The sequence below is a fragment of the Camelina sativa genome, chromosome 5, assembly GCF_030686135.1.
Source record: "Camelina sativa cultivar CO46 ecotype springtype chromosome 5, ASM3068613v1".
Lineage (NCBI taxonomy): Eukaryota > Viridiplantae > Streptophyta > Magnoliopsida > Brassicales > Brassicaceae > Camelina > Camelina sativa.
The window spans coordinates 17453343-17467155 of record NC_141884.1 but is presented as its reverse complement, the minus strand read 5'-3'; the positions used below and the strand labels follow the sequence as shown (position 1 = coordinate 17467155).

General features: G+C 37.9%; 3 protein-coding genes across 3 annotated transcripts; all 3 read right to left on the bottom strand.

The window, feature by feature from the left end:
- Positions 1 to 2476: 2476 nt before the first annotated feature.
- On the bottom strand, positions 2477 to 5042 carry LOC147943874 (putative oxidoreductase At4g09670). Its single transcript, XM_087450180.1, has 3 exons — positions 4470 to 5042; positions 3217 to 3496; positions 2477 to 2918 (listed from the first exon to the last, which is right to left on the bottom strand). Exons 1-3 carry the CDS (start codon positions 4935 to 4937, stop codon positions 2593 to 2595), a joined length of 1074 nt encoding a protein of 357 aa, XP_087306306.1. The 5' UTR covers positions 4938 to 5042; the 3' UTR covers positions 2477 to 2592.
- Positions 5043 to 5121: 79 nt separating this feature from the next.
- On the bottom strand, positions 5122 to 7674 carry LOC147943873 (butyrate--CoA ligase AAE11, peroxisomal). Its single transcript, XM_087450179.1, has 3 exons — positions 7153 to 7674; positions 6058 to 6911; positions 5122 to 5935 (listed from the first exon to the last, which is right to left on the bottom strand). Exons 1-3 carry the CDS (start codon positions 7393 to 7395, stop codon positions 5269 to 5271), a joined length of 1764 nt encoding a protein of 587 aa, XP_087306305.1. The 5' UTR covers positions 7396 to 7674; the 3' UTR covers positions 5122 to 5268.
- A 4705-nt stretch (positions 7675 to 12379) lies between these two features.
- Positions 12380 to 13411, bottom strand: LOC147943872 (uncharacterized). Its single transcript, XM_087512399.1, has one exon. It carries the CDS (start codon positions 13409 to 13411, stop codon positions 12380 to 12382), a length of 1032 nt encoding a protein of 343 aa, XP_087368525.1.
- Between the last annotated feature and the right edge of the window lie 402 nt (positions 13412 to 13813).

Genomic DNA, 13813 nt, shown 5'->3' with positions numbered 1-13813 from the left:
TGACCACCCTCTCCGGCGACCTCCGGCCACCCTTTGGGTTCCCAATGTACTATCTTTTAGGGTTTAGTTTTCCTCTGGCCACCATCCAGCCGACCACCGGCCGTGACCTCCGGTCACCACCGAACTCTGGCGATCTCCGACCTCCGGCAACCTCTGACCTCCGGCAAACTCCGGTGAACTCTTGCGAACTCCTCTGCCGCCGACCTCCGGCTACCAACCTCCGGCCACCGACCTCCAACCTCCAGCCACCGACCTCCAACCTCCGGTCACCTTCTCCGGCCACCGGCCACTCCCTCCAACCAACAACCACCACTTTCTCAACTGCACAAAACACTAAAGTGGTAATTTTGCTATACTCTTATCCTGATTCTCTAATTCTTTTATATATGGTGTTATTTACTGCTATGATTTTTTTTTTATTTTGGCTAATGAGCTAATTGGCCCTATTTAAAATGGCATATTTTAAAAAAAACAAAAAAAAAATCAGCCATCAATGCTCTAGTCAAAAATAAAAAGAAATAAAGCTGCAGAAATCTTCAAAATAATATAATTAACAAAATTGTCACATGGACAGTAAATCAATTAGATTTTGATAACTGTTAAATAGTTTTCAAATTTAAAATTTTTATAAGATAGATCTGTAGATGTCTAGTTTTTTAGTATATATATTTTTATTTGTGTTGGAATTTCTAAAATGTCTCGATATTTTTTTTTATCGTATGGATTTATTATAGGTCAATTTAATATATATACATAGACGACCAAGAAATTAGTATTTTGGAGTTGATAAACGTTTAATTAGTTTTGTAATATGTGTCAGTTGCAAAGTTACGAGACTAACTATAATGCCTGTATCCCAATATCTGAATCGAGCATGTGATTCGAGGCATTGCGATGGAATAAGTTGTGATTTGAGAATTTAATCGAGTGTCCGAGAGGCTCGTGGGGATGATAAGATAAACTGTTGGAGCTGGTCAAGCAGTCATCAGTGTGTTGGGTAATCAGCGTGTAATTTCTTGAGCGTGAACGGTTATCGATAGTTATTAATAATGTGCACGTAAGCATAAGATGAAAATTGGTGGGAACGGTTAATGGCATGAGAAAACATGCGGATCTGACTTAAGTGGTGGTTACTCGACGGTTTTCGAGTAAAGAGAGCATTAAATAGAGATTATGAGCATTCTTCTTCCTCACTCATGTTCGGTTGGGGGGTGAGGACTCGAGAGAAAGGGAAACAAAGAGAATCTATCGAGATTTAGCGAGAGAAATCGAGGATTAAGATAAGATCGTCGAGTCTGATCGGTTGTTCTTAGAGCAATGATATTTATCGGTAATGCAAATATGTGTTGAGAAATGCAGTCACGCATCGACGATGGCAATGGCATGTGAAGATTAAAGATCTGCAAGTCGAGATTCGACAGTTATAGGCGATGTCTAGCTGTGAATCGTCGACAATGGACGGGGTTTTCGTGTTTCTAAGTAGCAATTATCGATACTAAGATCGAGATGGAAGTCGAGTCCGTGTTCGGGCTTGTGCGGGTTACGTGAGCATGTCTGAGGCAGTTATCGAGGAGTGTGGATCGTGTTTGACGATCATATATGTAATTGGAAGATCGACTAATGCTAATGTGAAACAGCTGATCGAGTATGTCGAGCGGTTACCGAGAGTCTGTGATCCGCTGAGCGGTGTTTGAGAGCTTTTGATCGGTGGTCTGACGGTTATCGAAAGTATTTGATCAGTGGTCGAGTAACTGTCGATGATCGACAGTTCTGTCCGCGGTAGCGAGTTATCTGGTAGAGATTACCAAGAGCGGTGATACGTTGTTGACAGTCCGAGCGATAGATCGTTGATCTGGTGTCGCGTCTGAATGTTCTCATGATCGAGGATCATGGGTTTCGGTTGGTACTCGGTGGGGTGCTGTGTGAGTATGTTTGGTGTGATGTAGATTCTGAACCATCTCCAATGGTTTTTCCTATTTTTTCATTATAATAGAGAAACTCTATAATAGAGGTGAGTTTTACTTCTATTCTCACTTCTAAAATAGAGGAACTCTGCTTGTTTCATTTATAAATAAAGGAAAATATAGCAATCTCTGTTTTAAAGGTGAAAATATAGGTGAATTAGAGCAAATTTGTCTCTAAAATATAGATTGCTATATTTTTTCACTATATATAGAGACAAATATAGAGATGGGTTGGAGATGCTCCAAAGTCCCAACGATAAACTTAAATCCATGTACTTCTATATTGAACTAACATATCTCAGATTTGAGTATAGTCATCTTCATCGATCTGCCAATGCGAATCTGCATCTTCATGTGATTACCACTTTAACTATATATGAATATATGATGGAATCAACATGAAGCCATCCTCACTTCTAGATATTCTTCACCCGCAATTCCATTCTTAGTGTGGTATACTGTTTGAGTTTGGCTAGATTCAAAAGAATTATACACCCGTGCTCGTTTGGTCATTTGAAGTACATAGACATAGCATTTTCAACTTTTAAAAGTTAGCTACCATAACATATTTATGGGTCTATGACACTAATATAAATATCATAATCTAACTGGAAGTTCTGGACACCATTTACAGATGAACTACTTCACAACCTATATCAACAGATTTCTTCACAGCATCAACCACCAACTGTGTCTTCCTACTGATCTCTGGCCACCTACGATCAGCCTCTGAATAGCCCCGCTTGATTCCTTCAACAAGCCGAGTGAACTCTCTCAGCATCATTGCCTCTTGCGACTCACCAGTTCCGCCACAATCAAAGGTAACTCTCTTTGGCATTACGTTCCAACCAATGTGCATGTCCACGAACTTAGCACCACTTGTGTACTCGAACCAAGCCGTGTCCTCTTTGTAAGGTATGACATAGTCATTCATTTGAAACGAACCTTTTGACCCTGGCATGGTACATTTCGACATATGGTGTTGTTACAAAGATCATTAGTGATTTTACATATCATTATATTGGTTTGGTTTGGTATACGTTTTTCTAGTTTATAAATCTAACGAATGTAACAACAAATCTACTATAGATCTTTTATTTTAGTTACATACAATTTTATTCCTTTTGGCTTAATTGAATTTGGTTTGAACTGTTCAATTCAAGGCTGGATTTGATTTTATTCCCCTAGACTCTTACTAATTCTATTACATCCTATATTGTAAAGGCTATGGTAAGAACTAAGAAGTAAGAACCTGAGATAGATAGGTCAGTCGAAAGTTGAGAGAGGAAAGAGCAATGGACGATTGCGGTTGCGGTTGTACCAAACTGAAGGGAGGCAGAGCAGGACATGATAGTCCCAGTTGAGTTTGTGCAAACAGAGGAGGGAAGAGCCCTGACAAATATTGGCATTTGGTAAGACATAGCCCATAGAACTGCACCTATAGGGCACGCAAGCTCTCCAATAGCTCCGGCTAAACCCATAGCTTCTTTAGTCAGGTTCTCTGATACCGGAGTTGTCATCGTACTATACATCTACAATATATAAAATTGTTTTGTCACACTTTAAGGATTAGTGATTAATAAAGCATCTATATATACTTTTTGGAGACATTTATGAAATAAATCTTAGAGTTTGAACTTATTTACAATCATGCCATTAATATTAATTTTACAATTATTTTTTATTTTAAATAATCTCAAATTTGGAATTTAACTTAAGAAGATTTTCTCCTATTCAAGTTTCCAAAAGTATCGGACCAACAACCATTAGCATTAAATATTATATATTTAAGTAATCCATTCTCTAAAAAAACTGTTGATAATAACTTATTTTCATGTGTTTGAAAGCCAAGTGATTAAACTGTTGATAATAACTTTAATTTTAAAAAAATTTGGGGCCCAAACTGATACAAATTGTTAAAAAAAAAATTACTTTATTTTTCAGTAGCTAATATATTAATATATAAATTTTTGATCCATACTAATAAGAAACAATTGATATAAATTAAACTTTACAAAAAAATACTTCACCATTTTAATCGACTTGCACAACTATAAATACAAAAGTGTTAAATGATATAGAGATAAAGCAACCAAAATTACAAAGTCAAATTATAGTATACTCATATAATTATAAAAATAAAATATATTATGTAATACTATTATTTCTACAATGTAAATAAAAAAAAAATCACAAAAATATATTTGTTAACTAAATTAAATTTAATGAATAATAAGAATATCCTGTATATAATAAACCACCACAAGTTGACAATAGAAATTATATACTACATAATGTATTGATGTAAAACTATAGTAGATTTAAAAATACAAAATATATCATATACATATATAGTTAATATAATAAAGAATTTTTATTTTGTATTTTTAAACAAAAATATAGTTCCGCGGTGTACCGCGGGTGAATATCTAGTTTTAAAATAAAAGTGAAATATTTTTTTTGTACAAATTTGCAATATTTTGATTAAAAGAACAAAGTGCTTACGTGGCGAACATCTCCAAGCAATCCAGAATCAAACATCGTTTCTTTAATCTTAGCCGTCCGTTGATGATGCAACCAAACCGTATCGTCCATAAACTGAACACCGTTACATTCACACGCCTCCACGATCTTGTCCAGCTCCGTCGCGTCTTGAGCCGGTGGTTTCTCAACAAGAACATGCTTCTTCTTCTCCGCAGCTGTCACTGCCCATTTCCCTCGCTGCGTTACCGGCATCGTCAAGTACACTGCATCGATGTTTGCATCGTTGAGCAGTTCTTGGTAGCTTCCGTATATAGTGACGTTCTCCGGCGATAAATTGTTGGTGGTGGCGAAAGTTTTTGCGGTTTCGAGACATGGATCACTGATTGCGATGATGACGGCGTTTGAGGATTGTGTTACTGTTCTGACGAACTTTGATGCGTATTTGATGCAACCAAGAAGACCAAAGCACACCGTTTTGTTGTCAGCCATTGTTGAGTTTTTTTTTTTTTTTTGGCAATGTTGTCAGCCATTAATTGTTGAGTTGTGTTCTAATGAAAGTGATGAGATTTGTGTTTTTCACGTGGCAAATCCTATGCCTTAGATATGAGTTATCTTCTTCAATTTATTATTTTTTCTTTCACGTGAGAAAAAAAAACAAAAAAAAAAAATCTGATTTTTCATTAAATAAAAGATGCATTATTTGTTGACCTATATAATTTATAAATACTTTAGCGTAGTTAGCATAGATTTAACAATCCATGCAAACAAAGACAAAAATTAATTAAAACACACACCAAGCGGATACATAGCAATATAAGTCTTAAAGCTTCGAACGAACGTGTTTAACATTCTCTCGATGAACTTTCTTGGAACCGGGATCGTCCTCCTTGACTACCAAGGCGTTAGCGTTGTCTCTCAACTTAGACTTGAGGATCTTACCGTTGCTGTTCTTTGGCAAATCTTGAAAGAACACTACCTTTCTTGGACACATAAAATGCGGCATATTATCGCGGCAATACTTAATGAGACCTCCTTCATTGGTCACCAATTCTTCTTCACTCTTCTTTAGAACAACAAAGGCACACGGGGTTTCACCCCACAGAGGATGAGGCATGGCCACCACAGCGGCCTCGAGCACTGTTGGATGCATGTAAAGAACTTTTTCGACCTCAATACTGCTGATGTTTTCACCTCCTGAGATAATGATGTCTTTGGATCGATCTTTGATCTCTACGTGTCCATCAGGATGAATCACACCAATGTCTCCTGTGTTGAGCCATCCGTCTTTAAATGCTTCAGATGTTGCTTTAGGATTCTTTAGATACCCTATCATTAAGTTGCTTCCTTTAATGACAATTTCTCCCATTGTCTTCCCGTCGCGTGGTACACTCTCTAGAGTTTCTGTGTTCTTCACATCAGCGTCACCTAGGGCTATGCTCCTTACCCCTTGCCTTGCTTTCAACTGCATCTGTTGATTCTCTGGTAGTCTGTTTAGAATTTTCAAATAATTTTTTCTGATTTTTAACATGGTTGTTGTGGAAAGTTCTTCAACACCGTTATTTATAAGATTGTAGTATATATATGTAAAACTTAAATTGGTGACTATTACCTGTTCCACTCGTCTTGCCACTCACAAAAGAGAACCGGGCCGGTGGCCTCCGTAAGTCCATAGCCATGCATCACTTTAAACCCCAGCTGTTCAATTTTCTTCAAAATGATAGCCGGGGGCGAAGAACCTCCGGTCAGCACCTGAACCGGCTGGGACTTGTGTGACTGGTCTGTTCGACCTCCTTCAAGGAGAAATCTGAAGACCGTAGGAACACATGACATGTGCGTCACACCATGTAATTCAATATTCTTATAGATCTCTTGAGCATTCAAATGTCTCATGCATACATTAGTACCGCCACGTGCAGCAACGGACCATGTGTGTGTCCATCCATTGCAATGAAACATAGGTAGTGTCCATAGGTAGATTGGGAAAATCCCCATTTGCCAGCCAATAATCGAGCCTAAAGCACTCAAGTAGGCCCCTCGATGGCTGATCACCACACCTTTTGGGTCGGCAGTGGTACCCGACGTGTAGTTCAAAGAGATAGGGTCATTCTCGTTGCGGACAAGGAACGTACTTGCTAACAGGGAGGGCGTAGGTTTTCCTTTTTGGATGATACCTTCGTAGTCTAACTTCTTGGAGGAAGGATTTGTAGTGGAATCAAACTCGTTAATTAATATTACCAGGGGATGAGGTTGTGAATCGTGAAAGGGTAAGAGACGAAGGACTTCCCGGGTCAAAGAGGCAAACTCGTGGTCCACAAATAAGATCTTTGGTTGGGCGTGGCGGAGAATGATGGCTATGGTTTTAGCGTCAAGACGGGTGTTAATAGGGTTAAGTACGGCTCCGGTCATGGGAACGCTAAAATGCATCTCGTACAGTGCAGGTACGTTTGGGGCAATAATCGAGACCTATACATAAATTTATCACATACGTTGAAAATAGATAAATAATTCATTAACGTCAAAAATACAATCCTAAAAAAAATTAAGGATCGTACAAGCAAATCTTATAAATGCATCACTAAAGATAAAACGAGAGAACAAAAAAAAAAAAAAAAAGTCATGTATTGTTGATATGTGGATCATTATCGTCATGGCATCGTAATATCATATGCATATATGCATGAAAAGGCAAATAAAAAATTCTTACGACGTCGTTACGGGTGATGTTAAGAGAAAGGAGAGAAGCAGCGAGAGGACAGCAACGGTCGTAGGTCTGATGCCAAGTGAATCGAGTTTTTCCATAGATTATGGAAGTTCGATTAGCATAACACTCGGAAGCTCTCTTCAAGAACGTTATGGGAGTTAGAGGAACGTTGTTTGCTTCACATAACGCCAGTTTATCCATCTTTGTATGTGTGTATGTGAGTGAATAAGGAATATGTAAATCCATATTATATATAGAAGATTGTGAGAGGCTTCAAAACATAGACGATAGTGATAGATAACAAAATTTTATATATATGAAGGATTGTATGCTGGTCATGCCTAAAGTTTTGGAAGCTGTCATAGAAAACATCTAAAGCTAGCTCTCACATGATATTAGCAGCGAGGAAGGGGATATTGACATTATAGAAGTCGTACTAGACAATTTGCTGCCAAACAAGAAAAATAAGACTAGTAAATTCGTTTATTTATAGAGTTCGGGCATCTATCAGGTCGGAACGAATCCAGGATAATAGTTCAAGCCTACCTATATATTTAAAATTTTTAAAAAGGAAAGCCAGACAATACAGTTTTTGACAAGGACCACCCAAGTTATTGTATTAATTGTTTAAAGATATAAGGTACGAGAAGTCGTTCAAATTGTATACTGGCCATTCATATTCACTATTGTTATCATTGTTCACATGCGTTTGTAATCAAATAAATGGATCGGTCTCGACAGATAGTTGTCTGTGACCAAAAACTTTGGTTAGTATTTTAATTTCTTCGCTAACTTCGATGTACTAATTAGGAGGAAAAAATCTAAGAAGGATTAGAAAACGATCCGCATACATTAAAGCTTTAGTCAGACAAACATAATTAGGTTCATATACGTTTCATATCTCCATCTTCCATCTACATCTTTCAAGCTAGATTTACAAATTCTATTTTTACTTCTCTTGATACGGTGCTATAGCTTAGTTAAGCTGCAAAAAATATAGTAAAGCTACCATGAGGCATGAACCACATCATATGTATAAAAAGATCTTCTTTAGAGAAGTTAAGATAATGATGTATCCATCACTAAAACAAACCCGTTAATGAGATTGATCATGGCAAAATCAGAGAGTTGCAAAAAATGTTAAAATCATCAAAAAATCTTTGAAAGATGAAATGTATTCTATAGCTTTGAATCAAATAATTAGCTTTAATTTATAGCACTATCTTCTTTTTTTTATTCTCTATTTCTTATTTTCACCTAAATCAAAGGAAACGGCGTTATCTTTTTTTTTTTGTAAATTTTTCATTTTTACCCTCATGTGATTCCAAAATCCATTGTAACGTTTTCTTGTTATTGCTCATTAGTTAATGTTCATACTTCAATACTTCATAGTTTTTTTTGTTAAAAGGCTTCAATACTTCATAGTTCATTACTCACAAAAGAAATAAAAGCTTATCAAGATTCAGTTAGAGAGTGTACCGAAGGAAGAATAATTCTCATTAAGTGTAAAATGTATCATACATTAGTGTTATATACAAGTATACCAAATATCACTAAACCGGTTATATCATTAATCCGGTTATCTAATACACCCCCCCTCAAGCCTCTTAAGTGGAACTATGTGCAGGATGAAAGAGGCTTGAAATGGACATGCAGCCAAGTAAAGAATGGAAAGGTCCTGGCTGCAAAGCTTTTGTCAAAATATCAGCATGTTGATTAGCACTCAAAACATGAAAAAACTTTAAGAAGCCTGCCTTCAGTTGATCACGGACAGTATGGCAATCAATTTCAACATGCTTTGTCCTCTCGTGAAAAACGGGATTAGTCGCTATATGAATAGCTGACTTGTTGTCGCAGAAGAGCTTAGCAGTAGTCTGTACCTTAATCTTGAAGTCCTTAAGCAACTGATTCAACCATATAAGTTCACATGTAGCAAGAGCCATACTCCTATACTCAGACTCTGTACTACTCCGACTCGCGGTTTGCTGCTTCTTCGATTTCCAACTGATCAGACTTTTACCAAGATACACACAATAACCAGAAATTGATCTTCTAGAATCCAGACACGTTCCCAATCCGCATCAGAAAAAGCATTGAGGCAAAGATCAGAATCTGCTGCATAGAATAAACCTTGACCAGGATTACCTTTGATATAGCGACAAACTTCTTGTGCTGCTTGATAATGAACATCAGTCGGGCAAGATAAGAACTGGCTCAAGTTATTTTACGGCAAAAGTGATGTCTGGTCTGGTAAGGGTGAGATAAAGGAGTCTACCAATGAGCTCCCGGTATGATGTAGCAAGAGCTGGCTCCAGTAATATTCCCATACCCTTGCGCAGAGGAACATTAGGATTCATAGGAACATTGCTAGGCTTACAAGCCAAGAATCCTGTAGAAGCCAATATATCCAATGCATATTTCCTCTGACAAATAGAAATGCCAGAACTATTGCGAGCAATCTCAATGCCAAGAAAGAACTTCGGAGCACCCATATCCTTGATCTTGAAATTAGCATGGAGAGTTACCTTGAGTTCCTGTAAGTCTTTATCATTGTCAGAAGCAATCATAATATCGTCTACATATACCAGTAGAGCAATAAAAGAAGTGCTTGTCTCTTTGACAAACAAAGTGTTATCAGCAGGTGACTGAACAAACCCTGCTCCAAGCAACACACCAGAGAAGCATTGGTACCACTGACAGGAAGCTTGCTTCAACCCATAAAGAGACTTATGAAGTCGACAAACAAGGTTTTTTGGAAGTGAACCTTCTACGGCAGGCGTATATCCTTGAGGCAGAGACATGTAAATTTCCTCATCAAGAGTACCATGCAAGAAAGCATTAGTAACATCCATTTGGGTGAGAGTCCAGCCTTTAGCAGATGCCAAACCAAGCATAAGTTTCACACTACCAAGCTTAGCAACAGGGGAAAAGGTATCAATGTAATCAATGCCTTCCATTTGAGTATATCCCTTTGCTACTAGCCTAGCTTTGTATCTTTCTATAGATCCATCTGGGTTATATTTTATTGTAAAAACCCATATACACCCTATAACAGTCTTACCTGGGGGTAAAGATACAATACTCCAAGTACCAGTCAATTCGGGAGCAGTAATCTCCACATCCATCGCCTTGGGAAAATGAGGATGGGCCATAGCTTCTTTAAAATTTTGTGGTTCTGTTTCAATTGAGCAAGAGAGAACAAAAGACTGATAGGAAGGTTGAACCTTAGAATAGGTAAGAACAGAAGAAATAGGATAAAGAACAAGTGAATCAGAAGAGGAATCTGAAGTAGAAGATGAAATTTGAAGTGAATCTGAAGAAATTTGTGTAAGATTGCAATGGTAATCAGATAAGTAACTTGGAGCCTTAGCTTGTCTCTTCGGCCTGACAATGGGTAGATCAACCTGCCCTGTTCCAGTTGTAGCAGTCTCTTGTACCGGATGAACAGCACCAGAATGTGATGCAGATGACAAAGATGACTCTAAAGGTGGTATAACAGGTAATGATGCAGGAATTGAATGCACAGGCTCATCATCAACAAGTTCAATCTCAACAGGTACAGCCAAAGCAAAACTGACTTAGTAAACAAATCATCGAGAGGAACTGATGGAGAAACATTCTTAAAAGGAAAGATATGTTCATGAAAAATAACATTTCGAGTTATTTGAATGACATTTGTTTCTAGATTTAAAACTTTATATCCTTTATAACCAGGAGGATAACCTATGAAAACACATGGCTCAGCTCTAGGTGTAAATTTGTTTCTATCCTTAGGCAATGTTGATGCATAACACAAACAACCAAAAGTACGTAAGAAATTGTAATCAGGTAATTTTTTGAAAAGCTTTTCATAAGGTGAAATTTTATTCAAAACCAAAGAAGGAATCCTATTGATGATAAACACAGCAGTAGTAACACATTCACTCCAATAACAAAGAGGAAGATTAGATTGAAACAGTAAGGCACGTGCAACATTTAACAAATGTTGATCCTTGCGTTCAACGACAGAGTTTTGCTGCGGAGTGTATGGACAGGAGAAATGATGAATGATTCCATTTTCTTGAACAATTGTATCAAAAACTAATTCAGGAGCATTATCACTACGGATCGCTTTAATGTCAGTATGAAATTGAGTACGAACATGAGATAAGAAAGTTGGAAAAATCGTTTTAACATCACTCTTATTTCTCATCATATAAAGCCAAGTAACTCGTGTACAATCATCAAAAATGGTAAGAAAATATCTATAACCCTCTATTGATTCTACAGAAAATGGCCCCCAAGTATCTAAATGAATGAGATCAAATGGTGAGTTTGAAAGATTATTCCTAGAAACAAAAGGTAACCTTTTTTGTTTTGCTAATGGACAAATTTCACAATGATCATGATGAGAACTAAATGATATAGGTAAAATACCAGACATATGTTGTAACTTGACTGAGGATGGGTGTCCTAAACGTTGGTGCCAGACACGTTCATCCACTTGCAAGGATCCAGAAAAAGGCGAAGTAATAGAATTTGCAGATGCAGAAATGAGATGATGCTCCAAAATGTATAAACCGTGCACAACAACACCTCTACCAATCGTCAAGTCCCGAGTATGGTCCTGGAGATAACATGTATCAGGATATAAATGAGCTGAGCAATCATTTTGTCTTAACAAAGAACTAACACTGATAAGATTGAATTTAAAACTTGAAACATAAAGAACATTATGCAAAACTAATGCATGTGAGACATGAATGGTGCCTGTATGTGTGATGGGAACTCTAGTGCCATTCGGTAAAGAAACCGTTACACCTGAGACAGGAAAGGTTTCACTAAACATTGAAAGGTCAGAACAAACATGACTAGTAGCTCCTGTATCAATTATCCAACTACCACTAGGCAAAATGGAATAAAGAGTGGATAAGCATTGATGTTGAAAGGTGAGAATATGATTTTCAAAACGCAAACTAGAAGAAGGAAACTCAATTGTCACATTACGAGAGGTAGAAGTAGCAGCCATGGCACCATGCTCAGTTATCGTAGCCGTCAGATAAGGGGAAGACTGCTCTTGAACCGTGGACTGTGAAGTACTGAGTTGATGAATCAAAGACTGAATCTGATCAGGAGTAAAACTACTGAGATCAAGATTAGTTGCAGTCATAGCAGGTGTAGGCATATAAGAAGCAGAATTCATCACTGCATTAGCCATTACACCAGGCCGAGATCCCTGAAATTGCTGATACTAGTTCTGAAGTTGTGCTTGTTGAGGAAACTGTGGACGTGTTCTTGAAGAGTATTCAGCACGAGGTTGAACCGATTGTTGCATTGGTGGACGTTGAGCCAGGCGATGACCAGGTGGATAACCATGAAGCTTATAACACTTCTGAATGGTATGCCCGACTCTATTGCAATGAGTACAGTAAGGCTTCTGATGTGATCGAAAAGCAGCATTTGCAACATTATCAGCAGAACCAGTATAGTAGCCAGCATTTTCAGTAGATCCTGTAGTTTGAAAAGCTACATTGTCCAACTTCGTAGCAGGCTGTATGTTCTTTTGTCTCTCATCCTCAGTGACCATATGAAAAACAGCAGCAAGTGTTGGCATGGGTTTTAGCATCAAGATGTGACGGCGAGTGGGTTGATAAGCTTCATTTAACCCCATCAGGAACTTCATCACACGACTACGATGTTGTAACTTTTCCCACAACACTGCTGCATTACATTCGCACCTACCACAAGTGCAAACAGGAACCTCAACATAGTTCTTTAACTCCTCCCACAATGTGACTAAAGCAGTATAATAGGTAGTAACATCCATGGATCCTTGTTGTAAAGAGCTCAACCGTTGTTCAATCTCAAAGATCCTAGGTGCATCATCTTGCCTAAAACCAGTCATAAGATCTAACCAAATCGCAGCAGCAGTAGGCATGTAAAGTAAACTCTGACCTATCTGCTTCGAAACAGAGCTCATCAACCAAGTTATCGCCATATCGTTACACCGTGACCAAGAACCTGCATCCGGATGATCATCAGGAGGTTGAGGAATCGTACCATCAATGAAACCAAGCTTGTTTCTGACATTAAGAGCCATGCGCACAGAACGACGCCAAGAATGGAACTCCGAGCCAGTATTAAGCCGATCTGAAACCAAAACCATCCCTGCGTGATCGGAGGAGTGTAGAAAATACGGATTCTCATACTGATCCGTTGGGCGACGCGACGCCGATGTTGAATTAGGTATCGCAGAAGTCGGATTTGACGAATTCGTAGCCATAACCGAAAGAGGAAAATGAAATTGATAACAAGATTATAGAAAAATTGAGCTGGGAGAATACAAAAACGAAAAGAACCAGCACCAATTAAGGTCAATCAAGGAGAAGAAACGAAGAACAAGCAAAGAACGAGCCCAATCATGAGAAGCTCAATCACAGCAATATAAAGCTGGAAAACAAAATCAAAGATCAACAGAGTGATAGAAGCACTCATGGTTGAAGAATCAAGCACAAAAATGAGCTTAACAGAGATATCTGAATGAGAATCAATGGCGGAAGCGAGCTTCGTCACTCTTGCTCTGATACCATATCAAGATTCAGTTAGAGAGTGTACCGAAAGAAGAATAATTCTCATTAAGTGTAAAGTGTATCATACATTAGTGTTATATACAAGTATACCAAAT